At 31.9% G+C, this 14,703-nt stretch overlaps 1 protein-coding gene and 1 long non-coding RNA gene across 2 annotated transcripts in view; both read right to left on the bottom strand.

Moving 5' to 3' along the window:
• Positions 1-14,703, bottom strand: part of LOC109350391 — a gene marked incomplete at its 3' end in the record, with an annotated part of 131,580 nt that overhangs the window by 83,039 nt on the left and 33,838 nt on the right. Inside the window, exon 8 of the mRNA XM_019591632.1 lies at positions 4,558-4,611. Coding sequence (XP_019447177.1) covers positions 4,558-4,611 — 54 coding nt within the window. The remainder of the gene's footprint in view (positions 1-4,557; positions 4,612-14,703) is intronic.
• Positions 7,369-8,918, bottom strand: LOC109349016. The gene is made up of 3 exons (XR_002107899.1): positions 8,688-8,918; positions 8,494-8,580; positions 7,369-8,414 (listed from the first exon to the last, which is right to left on the bottom strand). It is a non-coding gene; the product is annotated as an uncharacterized LOC109349016 (long non-coding RNA).

Below are 14,703 nucleotides of genomic sequence, written 5' to 3'. Positions count from 1 at the left end.
AACCGTAGCTAGATCGAGTGGCCACACTTACTGCTGTCGTGGCAAGGAATGGCGTTGCTAAAAATTAGCCACGGTCGTTATGTCATTTTGCCACGCTTGTATAAAATGTGGTAACATTTAGTTAGCCACAGTCTGTATAATTCAGCTACAGTAACAACCGTGGCAAAGTTGCTACTTTGCCACACTACAACCGTGGCTAAGTTGTTTATTTTTTCACAATCTAGCAATCTTTATTTTCAATAATATAATAGTAAATTTTTAATAAAATTAAATATTTGCTAGCTAATAACAAAAATAAAAGTGTTATACCATTAGAAAAGTGAATCTGATATAATTACCAAATGTTTAACATTCAACAATCCTTACAAAACAAAATGCAAACTATGAAGATCATAACTAATAATTTCATGAGTATCTAATAAATCATAACTAAGATGGTGGAACATCATGAGCGAAAGTGGTTAATTCACTATCAAATTTTTCGACTATAAACTTCTCAAGAGTAGCTAATCGATTCCGAGTATGTGCAAGTTGCTCCTTGGTCTCTTTATAGCCTGATAGTTTTATCTCCAAACTTTGAACATACTTCTTTAAGTTTTCAACATGTTGACTAGAGCGACTAGAATTCACAAAACCAATAGAATGTCTAGACGTTCCAAAAATACTTGAGGAACAAATACCAATGTCCAAACCATGCACTCGACTTGAATGTTTAGCTCCATATGCTTTTCCAATTACATCATTAGGATGAGAAAATACATTCGATGAAACACTTGAAGTAGTAACATTTTCTTGATCTTGAGGTAAATGCTCTAATATTTTATCCTATTAAGTAACAAAAATTAGATGCAGGTTGTATAGGTAGGACAAAGAATAAAAAGTAACTCTGATTATGGTATGAAATTATAAAAACCAAACCAGGAGAATTTCGGAGAAGAATGCCAGTGGCAAAGAGGGTTATCATCGAAGAACCAATTAATTAGTTCAATCCATAGAATAGAGGAAGGTCAAAGGTGACAACGGACAAATAACTAACAACATAGAATCTCAAGATCTGAGGAAGTTCAAGCCATATTGGAGTCAGACAATACATTTATCTAACAAAAAAAGAATATATTTTGTGGTTGAGAGGTTTGTAAGTGATTCTAGGTTTGAAAAAAAGATGAAACTTACAAGAATGCAAAGAACCTTGAAGAGAAAAATGTACTCACTAAAACATTGAGCTAAGTGAGATATTAAGCGAGTGGAATTACGGGAGCATTCCAACTCCATCTTCCTTTCGATGTCTCCAGTAAATCTCATCTTCGTCAATCTGCATTTGAAATTTGAAAGCATCCTTAAGCAAATAGTAAGTGGATAAATAGAGTACGGACAACTCCTCGATCTACTTACAATATATGCGAGAAGTATAGGAAGAAATCATTCTGTAGTTTCTTTAACTGGCAAAAAGAGTTGCTTCTGAATATAACAATCACACTCACTCTTATGTCCACAAATAATTGAATCAAACATGTTTAAAAATATATGAACTAGCCGAATATAACAATCACACTCACTCTTATGTTCACAAATAATTGAATCAAACATGTTCAACAATAAATGAACTAGCCTTATACAAAATATTGTTTTCTTAAGGATCAGAATTTTTTTTAATAACATATTAACAAGTAAACAGTTGATATGGCTCAAACACAAGTAGGAGAAAAACAATAGAGACTACCACTGAGTAAATGAGAAGAAATATATATCCTGACGAAAATTATAAATAATACAAGCATAAACAAGTTCCCATTTCCTCGGTAGAATTGAAGAGAATATAAGCCACAAGACTTAAAAAGAGGAATGTCATGGAAGTTATTCATCCAAGTAAACAGCCCCATTTTGAAATGAACTTAATGTATCATACATATATTTATTACAAATAGCATCCTCAAAGTCAAATACAAAATTAATCCTAATATTTACCAAGAAGAATGAGAACATATGCCTGAATTTCCAATAACATTTATGTAACATTTAAGTAATAATAGTTATTATTATTAGGGTAAGGCAACATATCTACCCTCCACAAACCTCAATGGTGATGGGAGCCTCGTGCACTGACCTGCACCTTTATTGTTATTATTGTCAGCATAATCTGCATATATGAAAAGAATAATAAACAACAACGATAACCAAATCCTCTTCCTTAATTCCAACAAATATATTACATTAGCATTAATCAAGGCAATTATGCTCATACCATACTACTTGACATTATCAATACACATCTCTTATTACAATTGCATTTAGAAACTCAAATATTCCATCTATAATTCATATAATGAATAAAAATTTCATACTGCAATTTGCATTTCGGGTCATCAAGATTCAAGGCATAAGCCATATCCTATGCTTTTCCAGCATGCCATACAACAATTGTATTTAGGGAAATCATGGCTACAAACATACCATAACTGTTTATAATATGAATAAAAAAATTAATACTACAATTTCACTTACGAAACTACATACCATAGTAATACCATCCATTTTCATATTATAATAATTGCACTTAGCAATCACACAGTCTTAATTATACCACAGTCTTAATTATACCACACAGTCTTAATTATCTTATAGATAGGTTATTTGTCAATCTACTTAATATATGCTAAAATTGTGGCTCATTGAATTCTTTGAAGCAGATACAATGCATGGAGGAAGGTGTTGAATCATTGAGAGAGAGGAGTTTCAAGTTCTACAAGGGGTGTAGAAAATACACGTATGTATTTCTTCTATCTTATCCTAGTTCTTTTTATATTTCGGTGAAACAGATACAATGTTCATATCTCATATGCTTATTATTTTGCAATTATTTTCTGATAAATTAGCTACTCAGGCATGATAGTCATTGCAAAAATAACAGATTATGATGTTCAATTTCTCAAGCCCTAAGCTGTTTGCTGTGAAGAGTCCCAAAGTTAGACATCTAGTTATCCCTCTTAGCATGTTTAGCAGGTTATGTGGCTGGACTTTCAGATATTATTCAAATTGTATCCAGAAAGGCGATTCTTATTCCTGAATCGTCCTTTTTGAGCTTAAGCAACACCATAGTAATACCATCCATTTTCATATTATAATAATTGCACTTAGTAATCACACAGTCTTAATTATACCATATAATATTATAAATGAATAAAGAAGCATTTAGGGACATCTAGGCAACATGCATACCACAACTATGGCAAATGAAAAAAACATTGATCTTCTATATCTTTATAGAGAAATAAAGTTGAGAAATGTGCCAATGATAAAAGGTCGGAGAAGACACAGTGAAATCAAATTCTGTCCCTCTACATATCTTTCTCACTAACCCATTAGGGCTTCAACAGAATCATTGTAATATTTGGTTTACAGAAAACATCATAGTGGTAATTATAAAGATTATAAACATAATATTATATATATTGTTATAACCAAGATGACTGAATGGTAAATAAAAGTGAAGAGTCTTCTTACAAGGCTTGTGTCAGATTCTTCTGTCTTGACATCAACTGTTGAAATTTTTGGCTCTTCCCATTGTTTCTTGCAAGTTTCTTCATTGTTGAAATTCCCATCAGGTTACTATTGTTGTTGCTCATATATTTCGTTTACAGAAAACAACACAGTGGTCATTATATAGGCAAGCTTAAGACGTAAAATTATGAATAAGGGCATTTGCATTTATCAAGGCAATTATGCTCATGAAGCATGGCATATGGCATCCACTTCCCATTTATGGTCATATAGCTGAAGCATACATCCTATTTTACATTATCAATACACGTCTCTTGTTACAATTGCATTTAGAAACTCAAATCTACCATCTATGATTCATATAATGAATAAACAATTCATACTGCAATTTGCATTTCGGGTCATCAAGGCATAATCCATATCCTATGCTTTTCCAACATGCCATACAACAATTGTATTTAGGGAAATCATGGCCACAAACATACCATACCAATTTATAATATGAATAAAAAAAATGAATACTACAATTACACTTAAGAAACTAAACCATTCCATTTTAGGTTATGAATAGAGAATGCAGAATTCATACCGTAACTTCATACAAGATCATCCAGTAAATCAGGGTCTCATTCAGATTTCAAACTATAGGCAACTAGGGTCAACCGATTTCAGATTAGATTCAGTTCTCACAACCCAAAACAAAGTCCAGGATCTATAACTTTGTTTAGCCAATTAAATTTCAGTTCATCTAGATCGAAAACAATGTTATTTCAATCTGACTTAATAAATTTGTCAAAAGAATTTGAACAATCACTAAGAAAAGGTCACCGAAGGTTTTTTTGTTTAAACAAGAACATGTTTTATTCATGGCTATTACCATGAAAAGGTAGCAACCTTCACTTATAATCAATTAATCATAAATGAACTTGCTCTAAGAAAACTCCAGCATCAGAAAAGGTCAGAATCAGCAATCAAGCACAGTACAAAAACGGGTCATGTGGGATAATCAGTATATGCATTGAAGTGAGATAGCAACGGGAAAAGGCTTCAAGTCCTCACCAACATCTACATCATCTGAAGCGTCATGGTTAGAGGGAGTTGAACTCTGATTTCCTAAAATTAAAACAAGGAAATTTAGCAGCCAATCAAAAATAGTGGCATAAGCTTCTGCATGAATTCAAGGCATAGCATTGATGAGGATAAAGAAGCAGCTTTGCTTTTAAAACTGGAGAACAGATCACAACAACAGCATATTCTTCACAAATCTCCAACTTACTAAGCCATTCTAAAGCCAGCGTGACTCTAGTCTCTAACATATGATTGTCACCTAACCTCACAAAGCAAATTACCCATAATACGATCAAAAAACTTCAGCATTCCAATTAAAAAAACTTAGATTTCAAGTTGAGAGTGTTAAATTCAAGAAATAAATGGAACCAGTGTAATGTACACCAATTTGACCCCAGTATAGAGTTACTCTAAAACATGAGAAGAAAACATATTGGTGATATATCATAATAAGAAGAGACCTACCAAATGTAAAAGGGTTTTGACTGTTCGGCATAAACCCAGTTTTTTTCTCCAAGGCTGCTATTTTCTTTGTTTGTTACTTCGGACAAGATTTTCTTCCCAGCAAAAGAAGCCCCAACATCAGCAACCAAATTTTCTCCCTGGCATTTGCTTTGAGCCAGTTTACAACATCACTAAATTTTACCTGAAACAATACAAGGTTATTTTAGTCAAAGTCTGTAGATGTATAACTTACAACATTATTTATTGTGCATAAGCAGCTACATCATCCACTATAGAAAATACACATGCACACTAATAGTGAGTAGTCTAGTACTAGCACCGAGCATTCAAGATGCAAGAGGCCAAGAGCAACAGGTAACAAGTAACTATATTCCACTATAGCTTATGCTGCTACCCTACCAATGAATTGAAAGAGGGAAATGGTGAAAGTGTTTGTATTATAGGGTACCCAAAACAAGAAAGCAATTATATTTGCCATTGCTGACAAGCTTCGGAAGCCGAACCTCAGTATTTTCACATATGTAGGTATGCCAGTTAATGTACCTTTGACCAGGAGACACTACACTCTCAAACATACAATAAATTAATGTACACTTAATACAAGATGAAGAGTCAAGAGAGTAAGGTTACCTGGTGTTTGTCCATAATCACTAATGTGGATGTACAACTACCTGAAATTAGTGCACAAGTACATTCAGCACTCAGCAGCTATAATATAGGATGGTTAAGGTTTAAGACAATCGCAATATTATCAGCTGAAGTTCGAGAAAATCACATCATTATCAGCTGAAGTTCAAGAAAATCACATTGTGTTCCTCGCAATAAAACTTGAATCATAAATGGAAGTTACTCCAATACATTCTCTGCAAACTATTATTTGTGTTCCGTTTTCTAATACTTGAAGCATAAGGAGCATTCCTTTCAGACTGTCTTAGAAAAGCAAGAAGTGAATCCTAGATAGGACTAAGCAATCAAAAAAGCATGTTTTTCTCTGTTTGATAGACCCCAACAACATAATCTGCCAATTTAAATATTTGACTGGAACAATTACATTTTCTCAATCATGCAAAACACAAATCAATTATGATATTCATTTAAGAAAGAGACAAAACTTATAAGAATGCAAAGAAGCTTCAAGAGAAAAAATGTACTCACAAAAACATTGAGCTAACTGAGATATTAAGCGAGTGGAATTATGGGACCATTCCAACTCCTCATATTCCTTTCTATGTCTCCAGTAAATCTCACTCGAGTCATGATCTCCTCTTATAATTCAAACTACCTATCATTCCTATTTTGTTTGTTAGGCTGAATTTTCCTATAGCAAATACTAGAGAGAAAAACCAAAACTCCAATATAAATTGAAGACCAAACCTGAAGTTGCAAAAGATATTAACATAGCAGAGAAGTCAAAGGGATCACTTTTTTTAATTTTTGCTCAACTTTATGGTAAAGAAGTTAGTGATATGCAAAAGAAGCATAGAAAAGTAATGTCACTTTGTAAAGCATATAAAACCTTGTAGTAAAAGAGGAACCTATTGCTAAAACCTTGTAGTAAAACAATGTCACTTTGTAAAGCATATAAAACATATATAGAAGAAGTTGAGATTTGTAATGCATATTGTATTCCACTGCAATTTATGCACAAAAAGGTGTTGAAAGTTGTACACACATATTGTGGTCCCTGATTAAATTTAAACAAAATTATGTATATTTCACAAATTCTAGGGTAAGTTGAGGTTGATGAACACAGAAAATGTTACCAAGACATTGCAGTTGATGCATCTTCGATTTGCAGGAAGTCGAATTACTTTTTTGATTTCGGCATCTTCTTTCTTCGATGTAAACATCTGTTCAAAATGGACAGTTATCATTTATCAACAAAATGGAGTATTAAATAGAAAGAAGATGAACGTGATGGATGAAGAGAAACATGGAATAATTTCAAGAAACATACCATTACCATCACCGATTAAGAAATTGCATCAAGATTTTAGGATTTTATGCAGTAGATAGGGAACTGAGAGAAAAGTGAAACAGGTTTCTTGACATAAAACATCACCAATATGCACGAAGAACCTGAAAAGCCTGAAAGGTGTGCTTTGGCACTGAAGGATATGAAATATCCTCAAGGACACAATCTTCGCATCAGAATTAGTCAGAGGTGGAACAAAGACTTGAATACCAGGAGATGAACCCCCACATTGAGAAGAATCAAAGGAAAGGTATGTTCAGAACATGGATTAGCAAAGTCACATATTGCTAGATTGAACCAACAGAAGAATGGATGAATGAATTTTGAAATACACAAACCTCTTTGGTTTTGACTCCATATCGCTTTTGGAAGAGATTGGTTGATCTTGGATTTCTCCTTATTAATTCACCAAGTCCACCAGACGAATAATACTTGTGAATACTGACTTCAATTTCTGGCAAGAAAAAGACAGTAGTTCTGATTATAATTTCTACTAAACATATTGTTCATTGTTTATCAGTTTGGCAACCTATAATGTCAACCAGAAGCTAGTCTATAAATTAATGTAAACTTAATACAAGACGAAGAGTCGAGAGAGTAAGGTTACCTGGTGTTTGTCCATAAATTAGATGTAACTTTTATATTTGAAAAATCTAAAACAGAATATGGTCTTAAGCACTTAATGTTATGGGGAATTTAACAAGCCGTCCTTCTTGCAGCAAAATATCATACGTGACCTCAACACTAGAAGACTTTTCACAGGTGGCATGAAGCAAGTGATAACTTCCAACATTCAGATCATCTTAATAGTTAAATAGATATATAAGAAGATAGTACAAGGTATGCACACGAATACAAAATATTTTACCTTGGTCTGTAATTTTTCAATTTTTGCAATGGCCATATCATGCTCCTCTTCAAGCTCTGTGACTAACAACTCCATCATTTTGTGTTCTTTAACAACCATTTGGAAACGTTCTTGAAGTTCCTTCTGATCCCATATTAGACTCTCTAGCTTATTCTGCATTAAAATAAACGTTGTGCTTATGGATAAGAATAATGGGAGGAGTCCACAAAGGATAGAGGGAAATTAAGTCTAAAAGCACCAACATCCCCAGTCCCCACCCTTAAAAAAAGAGCTTACATGTACTTTGTGCTAAAAATTTCATCAGCGACATAATTCTACCCGTCCTGATCCAGTTTCTATCATCAATTACGATTAGTGACACAAATTGACAAAAACAAAAGAAAAGAGGAATCTATTGCTAAAACCTTGTAGTAAAACGATGTCACTTTGTAATGCATATAAAACATATATAGAAGAAGTTGAGATTTGTAATGCATACTGTATTCCACTGCAATTTATGCAGACAAAGGTGTTGAAAGTTGTACACACATATTGTAGTCCCTGATTCAATTTAAACAAAATTATATATATTTCACAAATTCTAGGGTAAGTTGAGGTTCATGAATACAGAAAATGTTACCAAGACATTGCAGTTGATGCATCTTCAATTTGCAGGAAGTCGAATTACTTTTTCGATTTTGGCATCTTCTTTCTTCGATGTAAACATCTGTTCAAAATGGACTATTATCATTTATCAACAAAATGGAGTATTAAATAGAAAGAAGATGAACGTGATGGATGAAGAGAAACATGGAATAATTTCAAGAAACATACCATTACCATCACCGATTAAGAAATTGCATCAAGATTTTAGAATTTTATGCAGTAGATAGGGAACTGAGAGAAAAGTGAAACAGGTTTCTTGACATAAAACATCACCAATAGTAAACAGAAAGGCTGTCAAAAATCAATGAAAATACTATTAATTATTCCATCCACTGCCTTCATATATGTCTTAGGTAAGTTTCTTGATACCTTTGACCAGGAGACACTACACTCTCAAACATACAATACAAGATGAAGAGTCAAGGGAGTAAGGTTACCTGGTGTTTGTCCATAATCACCAATGTGGATGTACAACTACCTGAAATTAGTGCACAAGTACAAGTAAGTGAAGTAACAATGATACCAGTACATTCAGCACTCAGAAGCTATATTATAGGATGGTTAAGGTTTAAGACAATCGCAATATTATCAGCTGAGCTGAAGTTCAAGAAAATCACATCATTATCAGCTGAAGTTGAAGAAAATCACATCATTATCAGCAGAATTTCAAGAAAATCACATCATGTCACCAGAAGTTCAAGAAAATCACATCATGTCAACAGAAGTTCAAGAAAATCACATCATTATCAGTTGAGGTTTAAGAAAATCGCAATATTATCAGTTCAGGTTCAAGAAAACCACAGCATTATCAGCTGAAGTTCAAGAAAACGACATCATTATCAACTGAATTTCAAGAAAATCGCAATATTATCCAGTGAAGTTCAAGAAAATCACATTATTATGAGTTGAAGTTGAAGAAAATCGCATATTATGAGCTGAAATTCAACAAACTCACATTATCATGAGTTATAGTAATTTATGAAGAAGATTGGAAATTGATTCTGCACCCTCTCTCGCATGCATGTCCAACACTAAACAGTATGCATCATTCAACACTAAACACTAAATAGAATGATTATTATTATGATCTCAACGTCCTGTGATTCCACATATACATCTCTCGCTCTCTCCCTCGCGTTTTCTCCCTCGCGTTCTCTCTCGCGCTCTCACTCTCACTCTCACTCTCCGATATTTCTGAAAGAACTTATGCAACAACATCGAATGATCTTGTCATTATATAGCCGATTAAACATAATAAAATCTATCTAATGGGCCTTAATGGGCCTTGTTAATACATATTTTATGTTACATTTTTTATTTTATTTTTTGCATTCCTTGTGGCACTGTCAAACTGATTTCCTCTTCTTTCAATTACCAACTTCTAATAACCAACTTAATAATAATATATATTTATAAAAAATATTTCAATAAAATTATAACATTGAGTCTTATGGAAATAAAAATCAGAAGAACTCTTGCTCTAAGTCAAAGTTATAAATATTATTAAAATGAGGAAGATCCAATAAAACCAAAGTTTTAATTTTTACAAAGTAACAAAAAACAATAAATTTATATTTTTTGTAGTTGAATAAAAGAAAAAAAAATCACTTCCTTTATTGGGATGAGTAGAACATAAAATTTAATTGAAGATTACATTTGATAAAGAAATAGAGTAGAGAGTAGAAAGAGAAACATACCTTAAGAAATAGAAGGTAGAATAGCATTGTTGTTTGGTAAAATGAAAGTGTAAGCGTAAAAAAGAAGGAGAACAATTGTAATAGTGCATTTAACAGTAGAAGAAGAAAGTAGAAATGGAGTTGTTGAAGTGAGAGAGAAAGAAGTCTCACTGTTGTACTTGACTATGTGCCATTCAATTGAGTGGGTTCTGGGTTGAGCTCAAGGGGAAGTGGGGCCCATGTTCTTAATTTCAAAATCACTTTTTAATAAAAATTCTGGATTTTTAGATTAAATTTTATTTTCAGTTATCAGCCATTACTCATTCCCCCATTTCTGAACTAATGACACTCATTCATTATTGTTACAAATATGAGGGTGTTTAATATATGTATACTCAATATAATGATTTAGATATAATCATTATATTATTTATTATTAATTTGATTTTTTTTAAGAATCAATAATAATTAATATGATTGAGTGATAGTGTATAAAACTCTTAATTATGTCATTTTCTATAATGCATTTATTTAAATTCTCCATACATTTCAATCATCAATTCAAGTTTCATAAAACTTCATCAAACTAATCTTTAGGTAAGACTATTGATTTTCCCATGTGTTTATTCATACTTTTAATTCAGTCCCAATTTAGTTAAGAGAAAAAAAACTATAATAATATATATTTTATAAATTATCATTACATCTTTCAACATTTGTGTTTAATCTTTATTGATTACTCTTAAAAAGTAACTTAAATGAATAGTTGATAATATATAGATATTATATTGTTAGTTAAATAAAAAAGATATGATTGATTAATTGAAAATGTAGAATTTATCAAAAATATCTTATACCAAAAATCAAGAAAATAGCTAATCATTAGTCAATTTTAAGAGGAGGGGTTGTATGCAATTTGCCCCTTCTTGAAACTAGCCAAAGTAGCTTACCTTTTTTTTATTTCTCATATATATTCTTGCACTAGAGGTAATTATGTTCAAGCCAGAAACATCCACAAATATGTAAATCTAACTCTTTTAATGAATATTTTTTTAATTCATAAGATTTGAACTCGATACCTTACTTAAGAAAAATCAAGCATATACCACACGAGTCAACCCCCATTGATAAAGTAACTTCCCTTTGTCGCACTTATTCCTAATTTCCTATATTATGTATTTAAATTACTAATTCATCAATGATTATATGCTTGTTTGCTTATTCTTAAGCAAGAATTGAAGTCTTACCACAGACTGTATGCACCAGTTATAAAAAAAATATTCAAGATGTTTACTAAATCTTAAAGACATCCATACTCAATAAAATTTAAAGTACTCAAAGGAGACATAATTAGCAAAGTACCACTATTCAAAATTTCGTGATGTATATCACCAAATAAATGTGTTACATCATACAACACATAACCAAACACTCATTACTTCAAAGTTGAGATCATCCTGTTACACTCGTACTTTACTTCTACAAATAATTCATGGGAAAAAATAAATATATTATATTAATACTAAGAGATAAATTAGCTTCTCTAGCCACTAAAATAATTACAAATGTCCTATCTAATATTTTCTACAAAAAAACATTTCTAAAAATTAAAAGAAAATAATACACAAGTCATAATTTCAATGATTGAAAAAATAAGTATATCATGGAGATACTCTATTATGAACCTTCTACGCATATGAGACCAATCCTCAAATTTTGTACTTCATGTGTACTGGGTGTAAGCCACCCCTAATTTACAATTTCTTTTAACTATGTCAAGTTTTTATGTCACATTTTGAAGTAACGGAATACGATGAGTGCAAAATAAAAATTAGTATATGTTCTAAATAAAAAAAAATTCATATTTGAAATCCAACTATAAAAAAAAAAGGAAGAAAACAACTTCAACATGTCATAAAACCACTCAATTAGTGAATATGTTTCTTTACCACTTTAAACTAGGTGACTAAATTGACAATTTTAGTCACATTAAAATAAACCAAAAACAGATATCTCGTTAGAATCAATTAAGACTGGAAACAAGCCGAAACAAATCAAACCAGAATTCAGCTCGAAACTCAACTCGAGTTTGATACACGTTATTTTCTTAGCTCGAGTTCAATTCAATTAAAGTTCGTAAACTATTCAACTCAGTTCGATTAGTTCATTTGGACAACTTAAATAGTTAATTAATTTTTTTAAAATACTACAAAAGGTTTTATACATATAAATAGAACCATGTTTCCATATATAATAAAAATAAATATAAAAGGAAAGTCCAAAGATTGCTTGAAAGTAAGATCTTTGTGTTGATCCTTTCTTGAACCAGAGAGGGAAGTCCGACTAAGTGATTTAACCAATTAAACTAGTTCAACCCTATATAAACCTCTTCTTTCTATTTGATTTTCGACTCTCCGTATCATAACATTGAGGCACCCATAAATATTATTCCATATATGTTAAACTTGATGGAACTACAATACGTTTAGGCTAAAAAGCAGTACATACATAAAGGACTCGCATTGTCAACCAAAATCTAAATCTATAAAAGACTGCATCAAACAGGTTAAATCCTATCAAAAGTTTGAAGTGGCAAAAAACAAAAACAAGCTTTCAAAACACTACACCACTTCTAGTAATTTCTTCACAAAGTAGAGAAAGATAAGCAAACAATAGGAAAAACATTAAACCTCAAAAACAAATCCAACCTTATTATGCAAAATCAATAGCAAACTACAATATATATACACACACACATAACAACATCAAGCCTTTATCCTACTAGGTGAGGCCGGTTACATGAATCGACGTCATAATGCTCTATGGTTTTGTTTGTAAACCTTTAATCATTTCCCCTATGGATAAAGAATTTCTATTTTAGAAGCATTTAGAAACATCACCTCTAATTCATAATGCAATTGCATTAAAGGTCCATGAAGACTCAAAATACCATCGAAATGTTACATTATGGATAAAGAGTTCACACCTCGGTTGCAATCATTCAGAAACAAGAGGAGGCCCCATCAAGAATTTAGATCATGAAAAGTCTGCCATTGCCTTTAAGTTAAGAAGGCAAAAAACACAATAAAAAATTTACATTATGAATAAAGAAATGTGCATTGACTGACAATGCATTTAGGGTTAACCACGTTCATCCTGGATTTACATTATGAATAAAGAATTAATATTGCATTTAACATTTGCAGCCAGGGTTATCAAGGTACGTACCACCAATTTTTATATTATGAACAAAGAACTCGTGCTGCATTTAGGGACCAACATGTATCTAATTTCTAGATTATGAAACAATTGCATATTGAGTAGTCTAAAACATTCCACCAAAAATTACAATTACAATTATTCTCGAGGGACAATCAGTACCGTCTGCTTTTACATCATGAATACATAACCCATATAGTATTGTATTTAGGGACATCAAAGTCCCTGAAAACATAACATCCAAATTTCATACTACAATTGCATTAAAGGAGACCAAAAGCTTAAGTATACCACCCCTGTTTTACATTTTGAATCAATAATTCACAATGCACTTGTATTTACAACCAGCCAGCTAATAAGGGTCTCAAATTAATTTAAATTTGTATGCAATTAAGGTCAAATATACATACCTATAATTGCTTGTAGAAAAGATTGTCTTTCAGGTGATTCTTGTTTTGCTTCAAATTCTTTGTCAAATGGCACTTCATTCATCAAGGTATACGGACCATTATCAGTTCCAAACCCTCTACCATTCATGGACAAGGATGGGATGGAAAATCATTGGACTGTCCACGCTTGGATAACATAACAGTAACAGTGGCTTTACATACTGCTTCAGGTTTTCATTGCTGCATAGCATAACATAAAAAGGTTCTATCCAAATATTCGAGGTTCATACAAACAATTTAGGATTTATAAAGGGTCATCGAAACACAACTACACCATCTCTTTTTGCAAGTTAATAAAGAATCCATATTAGAATTGTATTTTGGGACAAATGGCCCCAAGAATTCATACTACAATTGCATCGAAGACAGCCGTATACAATCCCAATCTTACACTATAAATTGAGAATTAAAATTGTAATTGCATTTCGGGTTACTTTGCAAATTAGGGTCGCATCTGAATTCGAAATCATAGGCAACTAGGGTCAAACATATCATCCAACATCATATTATGAATTAAGCATTCATCTTGCAAGCAATGTTCATTCTATTTATGAATCAAATTTTAGGAAGAAGCATGCAGCAACATGGTAAACAAATTATTTATGAATCTTTCTTTATCATGCTATTTGTGTGTTTCTTCATCCGTTGAAAAAATCAACAGAAGAAGCATGCAGCAACATGGTAAACAAAACAAAAAAACTCAAATTTTAAAAATTAGAGAAAAGAAAGAAAGGTATAGCACTGATAACAGGTTTTGGTCATAAATAAATCTAAATTCATCTCTTTCGCGTGTTTCATTATCAACTCAAGTTCAAGAAAATTCCATTATTATCAGGTACT

This window comes from Lupinus angustifolius, chromosome LG06 (genome assembly GCF_001865875.1).
Source record: "Lupinus angustifolius cultivar Tanjil chromosome LG06, LupAngTanjil_v1.0, whole genome shotgun sequence".
NCBI classification, from domain to species: domain Eukaryota; kingdom Viridiplantae; phylum Streptophyta; class Magnoliopsida; order Fabales; family Fabaceae; genus Lupinus; species Lupinus angustifolius.
The sequence above is the reverse complement of the archived record's forward strand: the minus strand, read 5'-3'. Positions and strand labels throughout refer to the sequence as shown.